Source organism: Mustela nigripes, chromosome 13 (assembly GCF_022355385.1).
Source record: "Mustela nigripes isolate SB6536 chromosome 13, MUSNIG.SB6536, whole genome shotgun sequence".
Classification (NCBI taxonomy): Eukaryota; Metazoa; Chordata; class Mammalia; order Carnivora; family Mustelidae; genus Mustela; species Mustela nigripes.
In genome coordinates, this window is record NC_081569.1 from 72,896,302 (window position 1) to 72,919,948 (window position 23,647).

The following is a 23,647-nucleotide window of genomic DNA, read 5'->3' on the forward strand; positions in this document are numbered from 1 at the left end:
GAAAGTGAGGTCACCCACGTGCTAACCTAGTTAGCAAATTTCTACACCACATGACAGCATCCCAACTCTTCAATAACCTCAATCCTATAGCTAAGGTGTCACTGCCTCCTGTTTCTTCCCTTCCTAATTCTATATAGTATTAAACAGGCTCACCCTCCAATAACTCTAGCTGTGCTTTTCCTCCCAGAAAAATCCAGGGGCAAAAGACACTGCTAATATTCCTCTTCTATCCAATTCCAGGCTCTTTTTCCAGTAACCTCCATATTCCATACAACTTCAAGCCCACACAGGCAACCCAGATACACATACAAATGGAGGCCCAAGTTTCAAACTTCTTACAAGGCGAGTCTAGTGCTGGGAGGCTCACAGAAGTGACTCTTTTCTTCTCTGCCCCTATGGTTTTGTTGGTCTCCTAATTTTACTGACTAGATGCTATAATCACAGATCATAAAGGAAGTAAAGATGGAAAGCCAAGAGATGAACTCAAGAGTCCTGAGACTGAGTTTCTTTCTTAAGACAAAAGGTAGGGTGGCCACACTGTGTGCTATCTTGCAGGGGACAACACCAAAAGCACCCTGACAGAGCTAGTTCTGGGACTTTTCCAGGTGGTCAACCCAACCCAAACCCCCAGGAGGTAAGGCAAGGTTAAAGCACTACAAATTTTAGAAAGGAAGAATAAGAACTACATGTTTTGGGAATCTTTACCTTAGATGAATATGTTATAGAGTATAGGTAACAGAAACAATTTAAAATTAATCTCTCCAGTCCATTTTTAAACAGAACATCAGTGACTTGCAAGCACAAAGTAAACAAGTTTTCATTTAGAACATTTTAAGCATGGATTTGGGAAGGAATTGTGGGGCTGGTTTTAAGTGTCCGCAATCAGCACAGCCAGGGCTCTGTTTTCAGGTGCTCCCTTGCTTCTGGACATAGGATTCTGGCCTCTTGCTGAGCTGGGCTGGCAAATGGTCATTCTGTGCCTTTATCAGAGGGCCAGTGGACACCTTCCTGCATACATCCCTAAACTAATCTCATTCCTTTTGTCAAGCCAGCTTCTGCTTCATGGAGCACACTGTTCTGGTGTGATGGGGTGAAAGCCCAGATGTGGCCATTTAGATAGGAGGCTGGACTGGTTGTTATAAGAACAGTGCTCAGAAGAATGACCAGGTTGGGGCTTTTCTTGTAGACAGCTCTCAGCACTGGAGAGAGATGTTTGAGGCCTGTGCCCTACTACCCAGAGGCACATTTCTAGCCTCATGAGCAGAGCCAGGAATGACCTGAGAGCCTGAGAACCTCATATGTACATGGAGTAAGACCCCAGTTAATGTCCTCCTGCCCCCACCCGTTCCCAGTTGCTTATTCTTCCACTATGTCAGCCTTTCTTTCATCATATACATATTATCCCACTGTCCCTCTGTCCATTCCCACATTCTCTCTCACCCTGCTCCTGTCAGTGGTACCTATGTTCATTGCTCAAGGGCCACCCTGAGTCAGTAACCTGAAAATAACTAGTCAGTTTGCTTTCAGAACAGTGGGAAGTAAGATGCCAATGTAGCAAAAAGGGGAAGACTACAATGGCCACTCCTGAGAGACCAAGAGAGTTGTGTCCATTGTTCCCAGAGCTTTAGAAAATAATTTCTCACTGGAAGACTTGACTCCCTGCTTTGTATTCCCTTCTCTGGCCCCTTGTCAATGTCACCATCACATGTTCTCTTGAACTATGGGAACTTCTTTAGGATTTCTTGGTCTTGCTGCTTGTATCTTTCTCAGGAGTGGGCTAGAGGCAGCTTGGAAAGGTTTGTTTTCCTTTAGCATATTCAGAACTAGGCCTCTCTGTCTTTTCAGATAGGAGAAAACAGACAGTAGAAAGGGGCAAAAAAATGCCCAGACTTGCCAAAGTCCATAAAGACAGGTAGTGAAGAAGGGAGGGAAAGAGTGAGCCTGAGAAATGCCAGTGGGGAGGAAGGAAGAGGAGAAACAATACACAACGTTACGAGTGAGGAGAAAGAGCTCAGAGCATAGCACAGAGAGAGAAGGCCAAGACAGGAAAAAAGAAAGATGTAATGCACTAAGCAGACAGCTGTTGAAAAGGGAAGCTGTGACGCCACTTTGTAGCAATCAGAACACCCTGTTCCTCTCCAGAACATCAAAATAAGCACCTTTCTGGGATGGAGCTCCCAGCCCTCTGAAGCAGCCGTAAATTTCACCTGGGTTATGGGCTTGCCTGCCAGAAACACTGGGATCTTAGTCTCACCTTTTGCTGGGGCACGCACTTCTCCTCCTTCCACCTTCCGCCATGATCTGCCAGCTCCCCCTGACTCCCTCCCTCCAGACCTGGAACTAAAGGGGCAAAGTGACGCCCCTCAGACCAGCCCTCTAGTGTTCATGGTGCCCATGCTGGAGCACCCCGTGAGCACCCGGCCTGTAGGAGGGGGTGTGGCGAAAACTGGGCTCTGTGATAGGCTGGATAGGACTCCCTGGCCGCCTCTCCCCACCTCCTGCTCTTGTAAGGATCTGGGCACGTGTTTCTAATTGTGGAAAGGCTGCCTTGGCTTGGCCTGCCAAACCTCAGCTGTTTCCAGATCTAGGAGGTTACCAGTGCTGGCTGCCAAAAGGCACTGATAGGCAAAGAAAACACGGAACCCTGTTTGAGTTCTAACGCACACAACCTGAGGCTCTGATAAGATTCCAGGTCTCCACAGGGCTAGCCTGAGCTATCTTTCCTTCTGAGTCCTCAGAGAGACCTGGAGGGAAACTGGGTATGAGTGAGGAGACAGAGCCAGCTTCTTAAAATCCTTCCCAGTGCCCAGGACGAGACATTTTCACTTGGGGTGAGGAGTTGCATTATAAAGTCTCAAGTTGTTGACTAACTGAAACAAAGGTTGTATTATGATACATGTAAATAACTTGACTGATGAAAGACAAAAACATCAAAACAAAGCAACAGCAATAACACCAGAATAAATGAAATGAGCCCTTCCCTAAAAACTAAGCTTTGATCCCAGCTGTAAGGCCACAGCGAGGCTGTGAAACAGATCTTGCTACCATGCCACAGTAACATTTGTACTTCTCCAGCCCCTTTCATCTGGAAGCATTCTTCCAGCTAAGCTCCCACCCACGCTGCCCCACCCCCTTCCCGGCTCTCTCTTCCCCTTCCTTCTTCCCCTGACCCCTCGGTGCCAGTTGCTAGACCTGGAGTTTCTGCTGAATCACCATCTGGTACTGAGTTTAGCCAAGAAAACCCAAACTCCCAGCTCAGCATTTTCCAAGAGCTGAGTACTTCTCTCTTCAGCAGAAACTAAACATGGCCTCTGAGCTAGGGATGGTGGGGGGAATGGAAGGCAGCTGGAAAGCAGGGGAGACAGACCTAAGGCATCATGCCACCTCGGGGAAGCCCCTTTTGAATCCTATTAATTACCGTTCCAGTCCCGGCCTGAAAAATTCCTGTTATCTCATGCCCCAGTTCTCAGGGTGGTTGCCTCTCCAACACACAGCAAGGGGAATGCGGTGTATTCTGTAGGGTCTGCACAGAGCTCAGGAGGGCGAGTCTGACTTTCCATCATCCTCAGCCTTTGAAGAGAAGGTGTGGGAGGTCTGGGTTGGTTCTTGGACTGGAAGACTTGTGGGCTCTGTTAGTGTCACTGAAGCTTATGAACAGGGACCCAGGCTGCAAAATTCCCAAGACTGGTTTGGTTATAACCCTATTCCAATGGTAGGTAGTGTCCAAACTCGCTAAACTCTCATCTTTCCTCCAAAGCTCCCTGTGACACTAAGCCTCACTCCCATCAGTCTTGACTTTTATATTCTTGGATATGTGATATAAATTTGGAGTGTCACATTAACCCTTACAAGTTCACCAGACACAATTAATGCCTGAACTTCATGAACTACAGGCTCTGGCTTCTCTGGGAAAAACAAAGTAATCCTGAGAGTCAACAACAAAAGGCGAGAGGAGAATTTTATCTTCTATTGGTTCAAGAAAGTTAGCAAGTTATTTCCATCCTGGTGGAAGCTGAACTACTGGAAAACTCTATTTTAGGAGGCCTCAATCCCATTCATTATTCTCCCAACTAGGTCTGGACACATTCCCAGGAACAAGCTCCTCATTCCCCGGTTTCCAGAACTTGGGCTATGTGCACCCTCTGAACAGCAAACGCCACTCTGAGATTAAAAGCTGGAGACCAGAAGAGACAGTATGAAAAGCCAGGAAAGAGGAGGTGATTTGGACCAGCAATTAAAGCATACTGAAACTGAAAAGAATGCTTTTCAGTCAGCTACCTTGACTTCTCAGGTAGCTGGTGGGAACAAAGAGCCTGGTCTGAGAACAGAACTTGACTTAGACTAATTGATAGCAGTGTCCATCACCAGTGGATCCCTAGGGAAGAAGACCTCCGTAAAACTCTAGAATTCACCATGATACTTATAATTGCTTATTATGATATATAAACTATAAAGTAGTTACTGATAGTTTCTTCTTCTTAGAGCTCAAGACTGGGTCATTCTTATGGAAATGTAAGATGAGAATAACAAAGATACCTTCACTCCTAGGGCTTTGGGCATGAGGAATACTCCAAAGGCCATATAGGGCAAAGATGGGTTGAAATGGCACTGAAGAGCAGGTGTTCACTCTGCCATTATGGGCATGGAGGCCAAAAGCACATGGACTGCCTTCCTCAAGGAAGGCATCAGAATTTGAGTATTGAAAAGTGAATGGGAATGGTTGCAAAGTCAGGGGGCCAACTCAACTGAGTAAGAACTACACCCATGACAAGGCACTAAAATATGATCCAGAGTTGGCGGCGCCTGCGTGGCTCAGTGAGTTAAGCCTCTGCCTTCAGCTCAGGTCATGATCTCAGGGTCCTGGGATCGAGCCCCCCCTCAGGCTCTCTGCTCAAAGGGGAGTCTGCTTCCCCACCGTCTCTCTGCCTGCCTCTATGCCTACTTGTGATCTCTCTGTGTGTCAAATAAATAAACAAAATCTTAAAAAAAAAAATCCAGTGTTATCTTTGATTTATTTCATCTGCATTCCAACAAGAATGTGCCATCCTTGACTCCCTAGTCACCCTAATCATCAGGTCCTGCCATTTTTACCTTGTAAAGGCCAAATACACATATTTCTGTATTTTCCCACAGCTCCATCCCCGATTCACATCATTGTCATCCCTATCCTGGATTTCTGTAAACACATTGTACCTAGTCTCCTTGCTTCTGGTCTTATTCCCCTCTCCAATTCATCCTTTATCCTTGTAGCCATGAGTCTTCTAAAATGTAAATATGATCACGTCAATCCTTCCCATTGCTCTTAGGGTAAAGTCCAATCTCTCCAGCATTGCTCATAAATGGATTCCTGGCTGGATCTTCACTTCTATCTGTATCTCCTATCTCCTAGTCTATGCTGTGGCTATGCTGAACTACCTGGAGTTCTCCCAAGGGGCCAGGTTCTTTCTTGTCCCCAGACCTTGGCACATGTTAATCCTTCCAGCTATAACATTCTCCCTGCCCCATCCCATTCCACTTTCCTCTCCATGCTGGATACTGCCTGGTTATCTCCAACTGGTCTTTCCTTAACTTATATGTAGTTTTCTTCAAGATTTTCCTTAACCACACTCCCCACTCCCCATTTCTGTTATATCTAGCTCGGCCTGGATGTTGTCCTCTTGGAGGATTTACTACGTAGAACTGAAATTTCCTGTGAACTTGTCAGAATCATCCAATGGATGGTTCCCTAGTACAGGAATCTTTTAATCTCTCATGGCTAACAAAGTTCCTGAAGCAGACACTCACAGATTTGAAAATGATTGAATGATTCTGTATCCTGTGTGGTACCTAGAAGACACACAAGTAGACTCAGTAAATGTTGATTAAGTCTTAATTTCCCATTTCTGCAGCTGCAAATGAGACAAATGAGGGGCTTTTTTTGGTTCATGGTTGTATCTCGTGCCCAAAACAGTATCTAGCGCATCATGGGCACTTAATAAATGTTTGTTGAATGGAACAGGGTGTGGAGATTCTCATTTGCATAATGCTTCCCAAGAGTCTCAACCCCTTTCTGAGTTGTATCACTCTAGAGCAGGCTTTGGACCAGTAACCTGAGGTGGCTACCCTGAGGAAAACTTCCAACCAAATACTTGCTAAGGGCTCCCCAGGGCTTTGCGGGGGCAGCAGAAGGCAGAAATGCAGAACACATTATGACTGCTCATCATAAATGCTGGAGAGTTGAGATATTTCATTTTGATTTGTACTAGATAAACTAGATTGCTCTCTTTTAGCAGTCAATTAATCACCACGTCCAGTTGATTCTACTCTGAAATCTTTCTTGTTTTTGTCACCTTGTAACTTCATTTTTATTTCAAGCCAGGACTTCTTGGGCCTGCACAAATGCTTGGCTGGCTAACTCATCTCACTGCTTCAAATGTCACAATCTTTCTCCACTCAAATGTAAACCTAATCATGTTACTTCTCTGCTCAAAATCCTTCCGTGGTTCTCGTGTCTTGGATAAAGACTCCTCTCTCCTGCATGATGTACAGGATCCTTCCAGAACTGGCTCCTGCTTGCCTGTTGAACCTCATCTCCTGTCACTCTCTTGGGCTTTCCACACAAAAGTACTTGCTTTTCTCCAACAGGTAATTTTTCTCTTGATGCCAGGTCTTGCTTGTGCCCATCCCTTTACCCTGCTGTTCTGTCTCATGCCTATCGGGAGCTACCTATTTACCTTGGAAGATTTAGCTCAATCTGGGAGCCTTCCCTAGTATTCCTCTCCCAACTTTGAAGCACCTTTCTCTGTGTTGTACTTTTGTCATCACATTGTATTGTAATTATTTGTTTGCACACCAATCTCTTCATTAGCCTTTAAACTCTTCCCAGACTCTGTATAAATAATGCCTTATCTCCACTCAAAGCAGGAGCTCAATCTGGGGATTAACTGATAGATTTGCAGTTTCTTTCTTTTTTCTTTGGGAAGCCACTTACAAAATACCTTTAGTCTTTATGAATCATAAAAATGAAAAATGGGGTTTTAGTCAAATTGACCACTCAGTAAAAAATTAAGAGATTTTTCAATATGCAGTTGACCCCTGAACAACAGTTTGAACTGACCAGCTCTATTTACATGTGAATTTTCTTTAGTACAGTACTATAAATATATTTTTTCCTTATGATTTTCTTAATATTTTTAGCATACTTCATTGTAAGAATATGGTATATATAATGCATACAACATATAAAATATGTGTTAATTAGCTGTCTATGTTATTGGTAAGGCTTCCAGTCAATAGTAGGCTAAGAGTAAAGTTTGGGAGGAGTCAAAAGTTATATGTGGATTTTCAATTATGCAGGGAGTCAGTGTCCCTAACTGCTGTGTTGTTCAAAGGTCAACTGTATTTAGATTTTAAATGTTGGCTAGCTAGAAGATGTACAGAGAAGGAAGATGACTTGGATGTATGGGAATCAAGTGTAGGTGGTCTGTGTTTGTCTGACGAGGATTATGAGGCACCCAAAGAACTCTGGTGGCTAAGGACGGCAGGAAGGCACTGCTGCTCAGGCATCTGAGGCAAAGAGTTTAGTGCATGACGATAAATTTGGGCCTTGAGAATGTGAAACCTCAAAGGCAAATGAACCGAGATTAAGGGACTTAGAAGTTAGGAACAACTAGAACCCTCTGATGTCAAGGGATTAATTTGCAAGAGACTTGCAAAACAACATACAGGTTTATCGATCATAGCATCCTGCATCAAGGACCTGGGGACTTTCCACAGAGGAATGCAGAGCAACTCAGGGTTAAACGTTATATGTAACAGTAAAGTCCTTTCCCTTCTAAACTGCTCAAGGGAAAAGAAAAAGGAGGAGGACAAAAAGAAGAAAAAGGAGGAGGAGAAATCTGAAACCCTAAAAAACCAACCCCTTAGGTATCTAAGTAGAAAGCTGGAAAACAAGATAAGAAGCATTTGTTTTACTTGTGAAATACACGCAGGGCACTCTTGTCCCCTCAGGGAGAGAAAGGAGAAGGAGCTTCTTTAGTACAGGCATTCAGGGGAAAGAGGAGACTTGAATGAAAAGAAAAAAATTCTACTTCAGATCCTGGACATGACCCTAGACCCCAAAGAGAGGAGGGAGGCCAGGAGCTGCCTGAGTGAAAGTTGACCAGTCTCAAGGACAGGGAGACAGATCCTGAGAGAAAACCCAGAGTAAGGGAGCAAGAAGCACAAATGGGGGAACCGCAGAACACCTGATACTCCTTCAGTGCCACTGAGACCACTTTGTTTACAACTAGAAACTCAGGACAAACAGTAAGCTGCAGAAATCACCTATCCATATGTATATGATGAGACACACACATGTCTATATGCCCAGACATGGAGGCATGCATTTTATTTAGAACTGGATGGATACCTATCCACAGTTAGCACGGTTACTGGGCATGGGAGAAGGGTGATAGTAAGGGGAAGCTCTCACAGTTGGCTCCCTTTATATATTCCTTGAATCTTTTCCCGAGAGAATATAGTCATTTATTTACAAAGTAGTAAAAAGGGAAAGAAGGAAAAGAGAAACACTCAAAGCACATCCTAGAAGAAGGCACCAAAACCAAGTTTCAACACCTCCTATTCCCCTCCTTCCTAATTCCTTCCTCCCACTAATATGCTTGCTCTGGAGAAAGGAGAAGGCTTTCCATTTAATTAAAATGTAAAATACATTCTTTTTTTACTGCCTGGTGGCCAGGGATATTCTGCTGACTCAGCAGTGAATAATCAGCTTTGACCTACATAATAGAATAACTCAAAGTGGCAGCTGCAGTTGCATAAGCAGATCCAAATCTGCAGTTCCTTCTCCCTCCCCGCAAGGCTCCTTGCAGGCAAGCCAGTTCCGCAGGTTCTCTCCACCTCTCCAACCCCCATCTGGCTGTCCCACCACCATTTTTCATCCAATGTATTCTGGCCCCACCATAGAACCACACTTGACCTGATCTCCCTCCCACAGCCAGTGCCAGGCAGGGGCTTTGCCACATGGATCTCCCTGCTGGGCTGCCCACCTTGTCTTCTAGCTCTCTCCAGAACACACCAGTGAGGGTGGCCTTTCCCTCAAAAACTCTCATCCTACAGTGGGTCAGCTTGCCCTTGGCATGCCAAGATGATCCAGCAGAAAACAGAGCCTCTGGTTAAAATACACTCAGAAGAGCCCAAGATCTCCACTGGTTCTCTCAAAAATATAGCTGGACTGGGCCACACTTGGCTCTCCTGCCAAAGAGCACCAGGCCTATTTTCACACAGCCGGCTGGCCTGGCACCAGCTAAGAGGACAGGGAGCCTGGGGGGAAAAAAAAGGTAAGAGCATTTAAGGAAAGCCTTCCTGACCGTTTGGTTCTTATTTCACCAGATAACTTTTTTTTTTTTTTTTTTTTAAGATTTTTATTTATTTATCTGAGAGTGAGAGAGACAGGGCATGAGCGGGGGTAGGGGGCTGGCAATCATGACCTGATCTCTCTTAACCAACTGAGCCACCCAGGCACCCCTTCACTGGATACTTAAGAGATGATTTGAGGGGCCTGTGAAAGTGGGTTCCAGAAAAAAAAGTATTCAACAAACCAGAAAACAGAACATTTCTTTGCACAGACTTGAAGCGGCTGGGAGTATTTGGTGAGAAAATGTGAGTGTGTGGCTACATCTGCTCACATACCCCTGCAGGGAGAGGGGTCCTGGGCTCCATATGGCCTTCCCATCTGGGAGGAAGGGGGTGGCACAGGATTAAGGTGAGGACCTGTTTTCCATTTCCCCCAAAAGAAATAAGGAGAAATAAGTTCAGGTTTAAGAAGATTTTCCTCCTTACAAAGGTGAAAAAGTACTTGTATACCTATCTCAAGGACACTGAAAAACTCCTGTCTCTGGAGGACAGGACTGACCAATGTTAAGTTCAAGATAATCTCCTTGCAGTTCTCTTTAGGAGGCAGAGGACAAACCAGATAAGCTTTACTGAACCTCGGATGGCAGAAATTGGGAGGGGACTTTGTCATGTGGTCTTCGGAATTTTTAATTCTAATTCCTCCTTCCCTCTGTGCTAGCAGTGTCAAGGTGAGAGGTGGGCTGTGGAGGGGACGGCGTGCAACCTGTCTTTCTGGAGAGGCAGACAGTTCTAATTTCCTGTCCTGAGGGGACATCTGTGGGGCTGTATTACTGCAGAGGGTATTTGCACAGGGGTCACCTATACTTGGCAGGTTGGGGGTAGGCAAAGGAAGTTGTAGGGTCAGCAGTCCAGGGAACTCTATCCTATGGCCTGCTTTCTCTCCTTGGTGACCAGTCTGAGGGTTCTCAATTTCTCATGGGAGAGTAAGGGCGGCCTCTTGTCTGAGACACTTCAGCAGTATCAGCAGGAAAAAGGAAGCAAGTCTGCGTGCACGAGACACTGAAATAACAGTGGCCAGCACTTATGGGGTCCCTCTTCCCACGCCCATTAACCTGGCTAATGGCAGAAACAGCAACTCTTCCTGCATTCCCATGCCCCTCCCCACACCTCTCCCTCCCTGCTCTGGATCCTGCTAGCAAGCAAGGACTGAGTGACTACCCTCAGGGACCACCCTCAGTGACTACATGACCCTGTGCTAAGAACATGTGTTGTTTCATGCAATCCTTGCAACCATGACCTCCTGTGCAGGCAGGATTACAACCCCCTCTCACAGTGGGATGGAGTGTGGAACTTTGCCAAGCCTTTGCCACAATTAGAAAATGGTGCAGAGAGATACAGCCTCAAGCAACCTGGTTCTGGAGCCCACATTCCTTTGCCTCCAGGGCCATAAGCAGACCTGACCAAGCATAAGGAATACAGTCCAAACAAGTATCTTGGCCCCAAAGTACCACCTGTCTGGATGGTAGGGGTTTAGCCCAGGGCTGAATATCATTGCCAAAGAGGGCACACTTGCCAAGGAGACCACTCCTTGGATCCCAGCTGGCTGCACTGTGAGAGGCTTTGGGGTGGGCAAGTGATGCCTCCCTCCCTTTCCCACCAGCACGACAGAAGGAAAGTGTCAAGACCTGGGAAAGGGTGTGGCCGGGATGGTCACTGCTCTCAGCTAAGGGTATGTGTGTTGAAAAGTATGGTAGGGCAGGGGTCATGTTAACACCAAAAGTGGAGCCTTTGAAAAAAGTACAAATATTTACTTTGGAAATTAGTTTTGTGGGGGGCACCTGGAGGGCTCAGGTGATGGTCTTGATTTCACCCTGATTTCAGCTCAGGTCATGATCTCAGGACCCTGGGATCCAGCCCCTCATCAGGCTCCCTGCTCAGGAGGGAGCCTGCTTGTCTCCCGTTCCCTTTGCCCCTCCCCCCCAAAATAAAGAAATCTAAAAAAAAAAAAAAAATTAGTTTTTGGTTTAAAGATATAAAACACCGCAACCCATTGAGATCCCTGAGAATTCCTTAAAGTACGAGTTGCAGAACTTCTCTACAATAAATCTCTAACTATTCCAGCTCACACAAATCTTTCCCCCTTCTCTGAATTTTTACTGCAATTGACTCTTCACCACAGAACCTGTGTATATAGCTTTTCTCCCCAGTTAGGCAGGAAACATATCAAAGGTGTGGGGAACCACAGAAAATGCATTTATGTTCTCCCAACTCACATGTTTACACTCTCCTCCCAAAGAGTTTTAAGATGTGAGTTGGCAGGTTGAGGAGGAGGTGGATGAAGCCAGAAAAATCTTCCTGCAAACAGCAGGAAGCTCCAGCATCGTGTACGGCATACGTACGTGCTGGAAAGAGAAGGAGTCAGGAGACCCGGCTCCACTCAGGGCCTCCCACCTTGGGTATGTCACTTGCCTGGCTCCTTTCCTTATCTGCTTTAGGAAAGTGATAATCCAGGCCCTGCTTACCTCATGGATTTGTCATGAGGCTCAGATCAGATAGTATAGATGAAAGTGCTATGAAAATTACTGTGCCTCTGAGTAGCTACCAACATTCCTTTTTTTTTTGAAAACCAGCTCATTATTCAGAATCAATTCATCCAAAGCACCCATGTAAGAAAAGCAATGGGGGGAAATAATAAAGGAGGGAAGGAAAGAAAGAGGGAGAGGCAGGAGAACCGGAGGCATGCGGGCCGCCAGGAAGGCCAAAAGAGGCCATCCTGAGAGCAAGGCCCAGATGGCACTTACATAAGCAGATGGCAGCCAGGAGTCGAAGGCCAGACTCTGGGGGGAAGCAGGTGGGGAAGAGTGGCTGCAGCACATAGTTGGAGAAGGTGAGTGCGATAACAGCCTGGTTGGTGGGGTAGATCACCAGCACTGCAATCCATAGTCTCAGGAACCTGAAGAGGGAACAGGACAGAACTTGACCCAAGACAGCTGCAGGGACCCTCACCCCCACCAACATGCATGGCAGGGATTCACGAGTCGTGGGGGGAAGCCTGGGCATGTTTCTGGGCAGCGTTAAGAGAGGTGGGTGGGCTAAAGGGGTACATCTCCTTTTTGTTTTCCGGGATGCTGAGAAGCCCAGTCCCTGCTCAACCAGACAGCCAGCCCTCCGCAATGACAATAAAGTGGTTTGATGACAAGGGGTGAAGAGTCTGTTAGCATAAACACATGGCTTGGCTTTGCTTCTCTCTCCCCTGTCCTCTTACTGTCTCTTCTCTATGGTCTGGGCCCCAGCATCCAGTGGTGGAAAATAAAATTGGCAACCCCAGAATTCTGACAGCCAGGACACGCTTAGGGTGTGGCCGCTTAAGCAACTGCCAAGGGTGGCACTGAGCGGGGTCATGAGAGGGAAGTGCGCTCCACACCCTTGGCCCCTTGGTGAGCGCTCAGCTCCTTAGTAGCAGGGCCACAGATGCTGAGGAAACTCAAGCTCAGGGCCTGGCCCTGCAGGAAGCCATCATCCTTGGTTGTGTGAGAAGAGGGTACCCCGTATCTAAGGTGGTCACTCTAATTTGTCAAGATAAGACGGCTTTGTTTTGGGATGTGCTTTCCCTAAGAGTCTATAGTCAGAGTTGTCATAAAGTTCTATTTGCTGTCACCCATAGAATCTTGCCCACTGAGGTCAACAGAGAGGTCAAAACTAGAACCTGGTTCTTCTGCCACCCTCAGGAGAATCAAGGGGACACATAGCTACACTAATGACCATGACAGGGAGGCAAAATAGGAATCCAAAAGAGGAATCCTTGGCACATTGGCAACCACTGGCCTTGGCTTCTAGACCACCCAGGCCTTCACAGATCCTCTTACCCAGCCAGTCCTCCAAAGATGTCCTTGACGTAGGAGTAATCACCTCCAGATTTGGGGATGGTGACCCCAAGCTCAGCATAGCACAGGGCTCCCACAGCGGTGATGAGACCAGTCACAATCCAGACAATGAGAGCGAGACCCACAGAGCCGGCGTTCTCCAGCACACCTTTTGGCGAGACGAAGATTCCAGAGCCAATGATGTTCCCTGTATAAGGCACCAAAGTTGCCAGGAGAGACAGTGGAGTTAGCATTCGCAGGAGTGGTCTTATCTCTGGTTTGATTCTAAAATGCTTTTGGAATGCATAACTCACCTTCAGGCAGGTGTGTCTAGTAGTAATTTACAACTCACCTTCAGGCAGGTGTGTCTAGTAGTAATTTACATGTCTCCTTTAGTCCTCAGTATAGAGTCATATATCATTTCTCCCATTTTACAGAGGAGGAAACTGAGTCTTAGTGATATCCAGTGCACTGCCTGAGTCCACATGGTAGTAAGTGGTGGGTTGGGTATTGAACCTCAAGATCCTCTTACTGGACTTACCATGGTCCACCCGAGGTAACAAAGGTCTTAAGACTAACAAAATGGCAAGACTGGAAAAGGAGGCTGTTCTCAGAGATACTCTGCAGGGTAGAAAGCTTCAAAAGTGATCCTAAGGGCAATACATTTCAGACAGACTGTGGTCATACCCCGTGACTGGGGGTTTTCAAGACTTATGAGCCTCGACAGCACTCCTGGAGACTGGCTTTCACCCCAGACAGGACAGCCGCACTCTTGGTGAGGAACATGAAATAACCCTATAAAAACAATCCTAAAAATAGTCCTAGTCCTACAAAGTGGTTCATAGAAATGCAATATGTGCAAGGGTTTAGCACTACATTCTTGAAAGGTTGTCCCCCTCCATTCTTTCATGTGACCCTCACAACAACCTTCTGAAGTACAGAAAGAGGAGGAAGAACAGGTATTCTTCTCTCTATTTTGCAAAGAGGCTAAGACACAGAGGGGTTAATTGCCTTTTCCAAATTCCACGGCTACTGATGGGTAAAATTGGATCTAGAAGTTGGTCTCCTGATGCTTAATCCAGTGCACTTTCCACTAATCTATTTCTGCTTCTGTGTGCAAGGGGGTGACTTTCTCCTGAGAGATGAAGCTGGCAGCAAGGACTGAATGGTTGGCTTTTGGGATGCGTGTGCTGGGTAGGGGAGGAGTAAGAGGGTGGGAGCAGCTCCTGACAATTCCTTCCCAAGCTTCCCTCTACTTCTTGTGATTCAAGGTGGTGATCAGGGTGCACTGCACAGGTGCTTTGAAAACTCTCTCTGAGCCCCACCCAGCTGTACTACTAAAAGTCTGAAGGAAGAAGCAGAGACTAAGTGGATCCAGGTAGAAATGGAGAACAGGAGTATTATGAGGCCAGCTTGGTTTGACAGTGTTCTGAGGACATCTCATATTCCTACCACTTCTCTTAAGGGGTTCAGATCTGGGCTGAACAAGATGCAGAGTATAGGATTTTACACTCAACTTGCAAAAATGACTTTCAGATCTCAAACATAACTCCACCTCAATCCAGTCCTGAAACTTTTCACTTCTAAATCAAAATTCAGTTTTTAATCCCAGGCCATGCATCAGTTATTTCAGTCAAAGGGGACAAGAAGAGAATATTCACTTTCTAAAAGCAATACATTTTATTCCTCTGGGATAGCTTTTCACACTAAAAAACTGTAGTGTGAGATGAATGGGAAAGGAAAAGGGTCTAGGCAGGTGGAAGAGCAGTAACTGTGAGATGGACATACAGGATCTGCAGCTGGATGCAGCTGGAAGGGAAGCACATTTGTCTCAAACTTGCCTTTCTTCTTTTTCTTTTTTAAGATGTTATTTATTATTTATTTATTTGTTTGTTTGTCAGAGAGAGAGAAAGCGCACACAAGCAGGCAAAGTGGCAGGCAGAGGAAGAAAGAGAAGCGGGCTCCCTGCCAAGCAAAGAGCCTGATACGGAACTCGATCCCAGGACTCTGGGATTATGACCTGAGCTGAAGGCAGTGGCTTAACCGACTGAGCCACCCAGGCATCCCTCAAACTTGCCTTCCTTCTCTGCAGATAGTCCTACCCAACAGAACTGGGCCACATATAGAGATGATGCTAAAAGAAGAAACAATACCTCATGTTCAACTTTGTGATCTAAACATGAGGCAAAGAGAGATATAAAAATGAAATTCTGGGACGCCTGGGTGGCTCAGTTGGTTAAGCAGCTGCCTTCGGCTCAGGTCATGATCCCAGCATCCTGGGATCGAGTCCCACATCGGGCTCCTTGCTCCGCAGGGAGCCTGCTTCTCCCTGTGACTCTGCCTTCCACTCTGTCTGCCTGTGCTCGCTCTCGCTCGCTCTCTCTCTGACAAAATAAATAAATAAAATCTTTAAAAAAAAAAAAAAAGAAAGAAATTCTGGGCCCCACCAGTTCTTAAAGGCTTTTCCTTTTCTCGTACATTTATTTTAAGTCCTATGACAGGAACAAGAGACACCTTTCAGCACCCCCTCTCCTCCACCAGTCTCCACATGTGCTTTGCATGAAGACTGGGCTAGTGGAAACTTGGAGGCCTTCTAATGGTGTGTCAGGACTCAGGACACAGTTACCCTGGCAGGTGACCCTTAACCTGCTAAGTGAAATGTGCTGCTGCCCCCTGGAAGATACCAAGTACCAGAAGCTGAGAACTGGAGACGGAGTTGCTAACAGGGCAAAAGGTGATAGCAAACTCCTTGTCTAGCAGGAATTTATCAGAAGAGTAATTTGTAGGGCATTTCAAAGGCAGCCATGAAGAGAGTAACACACCTAGATTATAAAACTAGTTCAAGGGGTTAGAAAAACGATCAATACAGGAGAAAAACAAGGTTTGACTTTGGTCTGCAAGGTACTGAAAAGGGAGGTGATGGGGGAAGAGGTAGGTGTTTCTCAGAGCCAGGAATGTCTGTCACAGGGAGGAAGTAGGGGTGAATGTTATTAAAGAGATCCTGTCTTCTCAGGAATGAAGTGTCAATGTTCTACTAAGGATTCTCAGAAAACAAATACCACAGTGGGGCTCAGGAAGCACTTCTGTTCTCCAGCTTTTGTTCTGCCATTTCCAGAGTGTGTGCTCCTTTCCTCATTCCAGGTGGAGGCAGCCACTGGAAGATGGGATGTACAACACCAACAGCCATTTACACAGTCTGGTTACTTCCTGCCTCCCCTTATTCTAGATATGTACTTCCATGGGGCTGCTGGAGTGATGGTAAGGTTTGTAATAAGCTGACATTGGGACAAGAATCTTCATTTTACAAAAATTGAATTCTACCCCTTGCCCTACAATCTTAATTTTGGCCAAATTAAAATTACAAAGATAAAAACTTCAAAAAAAAGGTGGGGGGGATTATGCTATAGCCAAAATGGAGTGCTAGAGAACAGAAGGGGAGGAATATCTCTCTTTGATTCTAGGAAGCTGCTACCTAGAAAACCAGAATCAGATAACATTTCCTCCACCTGAGCAGCCTCTGGAGCTTCTGGAGGGGGAAGAATGTCAGACATAGCTGAAAGAACATTCAAAAGTAATGCCTACTATATACAATCTTAGTGTGATTGATTAATATTTCTGTCTCCCACTGGACTATAAGACTTACGACAGCAGAGACTCTATGGTTTCCCTTCACCTGTAAAGTGTCACACAGTAGACACTCCATATATATTTACTGAATGGTGTCAGACTTCCATCTAGAACTTAGCTCCACAGAGCACTATATGTGTTTCTTTGAAATCTCCAAATCCTATGAATTATGTCAAGTATGTATTGCAGGCCAGTGAATAAAGTAACCTACTTATTTCACTGCTGAAAGGTGATCCAGCTATTATTACCATCTCCATTTTTTTAAAAGATTTAATCTATTTGAGAGAGAGAGTATGAGCAGGGGGTAGGTGGGGAGGAGCAGCGGGACAAACAGATTCCCTGGGGAGCAGGGCGCCCAAAGCAAGGCTTGATCTCAGGACCCTGAAATCATGGCTTGAGCCAAAGTCAGAGGCTTAACTGACTGAGCCTCCCAGGTGCCCCTACCATCTCCAATTTATAGGGGAGGAAAATAGGGCAACTATTTTATTTTTATTTTTATTTATTTATTTGTCAGAGAGAGAGCGAGCGAGAGCGAGCACAGGCAGACAGAGTGGCAGGCAGAGTCAGAGGGAGAAGCAGGCTCCCTGCAGAGCAAGGAGCCCGATGTGGGACTCGATCCCAGGACCCTGGGATCATGACCCGAGCCAAAGGCAGCTGCTTAACCAACTGAGCCACCCAGGCGTCCCAAAAAATAGGGCAACTATTATTTCAATTTTCCAAATGGGAAAAAATGAGGGAGGTATTACCATCCCTATTTTATGGATGAAGAAACTGAGACACAAAGAAGTTGTTATTTTCCTAAACCACAGAGTAAGTTAATAGTGACTGGATTAGAACCTGAATCTTCTATTGTAGCCTCAAGCTTTTCCCAGGGAATAGTCAGTTTTACCAAGATGATGCTTATTATGAGAAGATGCTTATTAAGATACTGGAACACATATCCGACTCCTTCCTTCTACCGCACCACGTTCGATGGTGATTTACAAAATGTTCTCATTTGTTACTTTATTTGATTCTCAGAACTACTTTCCTAGATGCACAGGGTGGATATCATCATTCCGATTTACTTTTGCTAAGACTGAGTTTTAGAGAGGAGAGGAGACTTGACCAAAATCTCACAAAGCATAGGCAGCAAGGCCTGGACTAGAGGCCAAGTCCTTGAACTTCCAGCCTGGGTTTCCTCCACTACTCTACATGGCCTCTCCTCTAGAAATTGCATAATAGGACTTTTACACTTGGACCCTGTCCAAATGAGGTTTTTCTGGAGTGGCTCCGAAAAAGGAGAAGGGGGAAATGTCTTTTCTATTTTGACTATGAAGCTTTCTTAAGAGGCTAGAAGAAAGTTGATTACTGTGGAGATGTATTTCTCCATTGTTTTACTTTTAGACTCCTTGTCTATAAAACCATTCAAGAATGAAATGCCCATCCATCTAGTATAGCCGAGGTTTCAATCCTCCCTTTCATCCACCCCAATTAGTAAAATAATCATGTTATCACATAGATCTTCTTTGGTCAAAAGGGGTCCTAGGATGCCTGGACAATGAGGCCCAGCTTGGCTTCTTCTGTCAAAAAAAAGCTAAGCAAACCACTCCATTAAAAAAGAGGCCAAGTTGTATCTGTGGGCAAGTCATCACTAGAGAAATGTTGGAATTAAGAAAATCCATGTTTGCCATGAATAACCACTGACTTCCCCACTTGTGGGCCAATACCCATGTGACTCCTATTAAGGCTTTACTCACATCCAGGCCTGTCCACACTAGAATGCTGCAGACATCAAAGAATTTCCTAGGGCATGGATTTACAGACTTCTAATGCCCAAGAGACCCTCAGATACAAAAGGTTTGGCCTTCCTTAATAACTCATGCTAGTCTTAGAGTCTAGTCAGAGCTCCTCCTACGGCTTGGAGGTTCTGTCCATTTCCATAATGTTCAGAGAAAGCCAAGGTGAACTTTCTTTCTTTTCTTTTTCCTTTTTAAGATTTTATCTATTTTATTTGAGAGAGAGAGAGAGAGCATGAGCAGGGAAGGGTAGGGGCAGAAGGAGAAAGATAAACAGACTCCCCACTGACCAGGGAGCCTGATGTGGGACTCGATCCCAGGACTCCGGGATCATGACCTGTGCTGAAGGCAGACGGTTAACCAGCTGAGCCACCCAGGTGCCCCTAAGGTGAACTTTCTTTATGTTTCTTCCTTAAAGTGGCTGAGAAGATCTCAGGACTTTCAGGATGGGGGGAAGATGGAAGCAGAGTCTGGTATGTTGGGGGCTTTGATCCTCATGGCAGGAAGCTCACCCTGAGGACACTTTCCCATCAGGACCATACAAATAGCTACATCAGAGTGACCCTTTGGAGCTGCCATTCTGAGAAGAATAGAGATGTGGAAGGTGCTGCAGGAATCCCACTGTTTTGGATCCCTTACTGAAAAGTGAGGAGGGCACTAAGGCTCAGAGATGGGGGAGCCACTGATTCCTTGCTTTGCCACCCACAAGCCATGTAACCTGAATTTCTCTGACAGTCCCTTCCTTCACCTCCTGAATGGAATGATTGTTCCTGTCCTGACAATCTAATGGGTTTGTTGTGGGGATCAAGGGAGGAATATGTGTAGGAGCACTTTGTAATCTGTGAAATACCAGCAAATATAAGGAATTGGTAGAATTTATAGCAGTTAGAATAGAATCGACCTCTAGAAGAATCCAACGGACTTGCTTTGGAGGCTTGGTTCCAAAACAGCACTGCAGTGCCAGGACCATGAAGCATTCTCTGAGTCATTTGTCTGCTTGTCTAGGTATAATTTTTAGATGCCGCAGGTGGGCGGCCAGCAGGTAATTGCATCTTAAAAAGTATTTACTGAGCACCCACTCTGTACATGCTTGCTTTAAAAGGTAATTGGGAAGCACTTGTTCACACATGGACTTTTAATGACATAGATGGAGCCAACCTCCACCCACCAGCCTCTGAAAGGCAGGCATCCTGGCCTGAGGGGCTACTAGTGCTGAGCCCTCACATATGCCCATTAAAGATTCAATTCTGGCCTCCAGCGTTCCCCTGTCTTGTTGGGGAACCAGGCACCAGCAGAGACAGGTTTTATCTATCTCAGTGGTTCTCATCCAGGGGCAATTTTGTGCCATTTCCTCCAGCCCCAGGGGACAGTTGGCAATGACTGGAGACGGACTTGATTGTTACAACTGGGGGAGGGGAGTTCCACTGGCATCTAGTGGAGGCCAAGGCTGCTGCTAAACATCCTTGGTTACACGTCACAGCTCCCCACAACAACAAAATATCTGGCCCATATGTTAACAGCACTGACGTTCAGAAACACTGTTCTAACCTCAAGCCTCACTGTCATCATCTGGTTCATCCCTAAAGTTCCTTTTAGTATATGTGCTGCCGAAGTGAGCACTAAAGTTCCTTTTAGATTAGAACTTGGATGATTTTTGGGGCGCCTGGGTGGCTCAGTGGGTTAAAGCCTCTGCTTTCGGCTCAGGTCATGATCCCAGGGTCCTGGGATCAAGCCCCACATTGGGCTCTCTGCTCAGCAGGGAGCCTGCTTCCTCCTCTCTCTCTGCCTGCCTCTCTGCCTACTTGTGATCTCTGTCGTCAAATAAATAAATAAAATCTTTAAAAAAAAAAAAAAGAACTTGGATGATTTTTTAAAAAAGATTTTATTTATTTATTTGTGTGAGAGAGTGCCCAACCAGGGGGAGAAGCAGACAGAGGGAGAAGCAGGCTCCCTGCCAGGCAAGGAGCCCAATGTGGGACTTGATTCTAAGACCCTGGGATCATGACCAGAACGGAAGGCAGACACTTAAGCAACTGAACCACCCAGGCGCCCCAAGACTAACTCATTTTTTAAAAGATTTGTTTAGGGGCACCTGGGTGGCTCAGTTGTTTAAGCATTTGTCTTTGGCTCAGGTCATGATCCCAGGGTCCTGGGATTGAGTCCTGCTTTGGGCTCCCAGCTCAACGGGGAGCCTGCTTCTCCCTCTGCCTGCTGCTCCCCCTGCTTGTGTGCTCTCTCTCTCTCTCTCTGACAATTAAATAAATAAAAGATTTAAAAGATTTGTTCATTTTATTTTTTTATTAATGTATAATGTATTATTTGCTTCAGGGGTACAGGTCTGTGAATAATAAGTCTTACACAATTCATAGCACTCACCATAGCACATACCCTCCCCAATGTCCATAACCCAGCCAGTATTTGTTTATTTTAGAGAGAGAGAGAGAGAGAAAGCATGAGTGGAGGGAGGGGCACAGAAAGAAGAGGAGGGAGAGAATCTCAAGCAGACTCCCTGCTGAGTATTGAGCCTGATGTGATGCAGGGCTCCATCCCACAACCCTGAGATCATGACCTGAGCTGAAATCAAGAGTTGGACACTTAAGCAACTGAGCCACCTAGACACCTGGAGAATAACTGATTTTTAGGCCAAGAAAATTTTTTATTGTGGTAAAAATCATATAACATTAAATTCACCATCTTAACCATTTTTAAATATACAGTGCAGTAGCATTAAATATATTCACACTGTCAAACATCTCCAATGGATGATTTGTTTTTAACTGACTGCTATCATTCAACAAACACTTCCTAAGCATTTGCCACGTGCCAGGCTGAATACTCAGGGATGTGAAAATGAGTAAGACTCAGTCCCTGCCCTCAAGGAATTGTGTGAAGTGAGGACACGTAAGTGGACATGGAGCTGACAACGACTGTGCTATATGACAAGGTATCAAAAAGGAAAGGTCACTGGCGTGGGCCACTCACAACAAGCTTCCTGGAAGAGGGGAAATACAAGACAGATGCTGATGTGTAAGAAGACTCAAATCAGCAGCGAGGAAGGGGAAAGCCTTGGCTGGTTGATAAACAGGTCAGGCTTGGTCTGAACTGGCCAGTTCTTCTCATCTGCCTGATTGGTCCAATCTAAATTTCTGAACCAGAATTACTGAGTATGTGTCAAGAAATTGGAGGTGGGAGGAAAGTAAGGGTGATGGAGGAGGAGGAGCTCAAGGAGAGAAAGAAACTAAAATTTATTAAATATATACCAGGGGAGACCAGCTGTATTTTAATACTCCACAAGAAACTTCCACTTACAGGTAAGTAAACTGATAACTAACTTGTTGCAGATTACAAAGCGTATAAATGGGCAAGCAGTTTGCAAATTTAAGACTATCTCCTAAGCCCCTCGTCTTCTGCTACATTACCAATGCTTCCTCCCTTTCAAGGACACGCTGATACAAATCGTACAAAAATTCATTATATGCCCTCTACTCCAGCATCAGAGCCTGCTTAACAAAAGCCGCCTTATCCCTAAGGCAACGGACCCGCCGGTATCAGCTGCTTACTAAATATGCCCTAAAGAACCGTACCCTAAAGAACCAGCTAAAGCATTTATGCATTTCATAGATCTTTAAAATTTATCTACAGATGAGAAAAGTACATTGAGCATTTCTGCAGCAAGAGTACTCTCTCTGGGTAATCCACTGTCACAACATGAAGCAGTGTGAAGTTGCCTGGACCACCTTCTGGCATATTGTGAAACCCTCGCCCCAGAAGTGACGTCACTGCTCATGCTGAGGTTATTTAAAGTAGGGAGCAAACCAATGGGAATACTCGTGACTGTGACAAAGGATGAGGGATGAGATAGAATCGATAAAGCTTTCAGCTCAAGCTTCATTCATTCTATAAATAAAATAGCTTGAAATAGGTCTGAGGGATACTTTTTGCTTCTTAGAAACAAAATTCACCAGTGCTCAGCACAGGACCTAGCATATAATGTGCTGAGTAAGTGTTTGTTGAATGTTAAAATATAGACTAGTCTCAAATCCTGTTATCAGCAGCTCCTACCTCCATCCCAAGGAGAAGCCTGCAGTTTGCCATTTCCAGATTTCCTGAGAGAAGGGACTTGGGGAGCCTGATTTGTGGGCATGTTCTGGAAGGGACGCAAGGCATAGTCTTTCTTGTTTGGTGTGCTCAGCCAGGAGTTAAAAATTGGAAGGGAACAGTTCCTAGTTCCCAAGCTCCTGAATGGTTGTTGTTTTTGGTGGTTCAGAATATATTATTGGATTTGTTGCTCATGCCTGCTTTTTTGACACCCCTACATAATCACCCCAAACATTAACAATAACAAAATAGGAGCAATGGCAAAAATTCCTGATGTATTTCTTTATAGGTAGCTGTGATGCTGGATTAACCCTCAGAGGAAAGCAGAAAACCTTGGTAGCCAGGCAACTTGAGAAACTCCAATCTGTATGCCCCATAACTCCATGCCACTTTAATATGCTGGTTTAATTCAGAAAAGCTATATATATGGTGCCAACCTCTCCAAGAAGTCATTTGATCTGTGTACAGGGTATTTTTGTCGTTGTTTTTCCTAAATAAAATGAGCTAGTTGGTTCTGTTTCTTAGACACAATTTTTTCCTTGCTCGGTTCCTACTGTTTTCCCCCAACCCCAAGAATCTCCTAGACACTCAATCGCAGAACTCTGCTCTGTGGGAGAATGTATTATACCCCTGCCAGTAGCAGGCTCAACCAGACTGCTCCTTGAGCTCTGTGGTTCCTGGAGGCAGGAAGCATGCAACAGGATCCCTGTCCCCAGCTGCCTGGAGTTACATGCTGTGGAGCATTTTGGTTAAGCCCAGCGGCTTCAGAGTTTAATGACCTGAAGGGAATCCTGGCTCTGTCATTGCCCACTTATTCATTCAAACCCTTCCTGTCTATGACTGTACTAATTACATGAAATTAGGAGAGAATATTTAGAAAGCACTGATCAGGTACTATTGTCAGTGCATCATAGTGCTCAATAAATGGCAGCTACTTATTTTTAAGAT

At 45.4% G+C, this 23,647-nt stretch overlaps 1 protein-coding gene across 3 annotated transcripts in view; it reads right to left on the bottom strand.

Moving 5' to 3' along the window:
* The window catches only part of SLC7A8 (solute carrier family 7 member 8), a 50,368-nt gene that overhangs the window by 20,018 nt on the left and 6,703 nt on the right, over nt 1–23,647 (bottom strand). For all 3 annotated transcript variants that reach the window (XM_059372923.1, XM_059372925.1, XM_059372924.1), the window contains 2 exons: nt 13,200–13,404; nt 12,135–12,286 (listed from right to left, as the gene is read on the bottom strand). In XM_059372923.1, the coding sequence (XP_059228906.1) occupies nt 12,135–12,286; nt 13,200–13,404 (357 nt within the window). The remainder of the gene's footprint in view (nt 1–12,134; nt 12,287–13,199; nt 13,405–23,647) is intronic.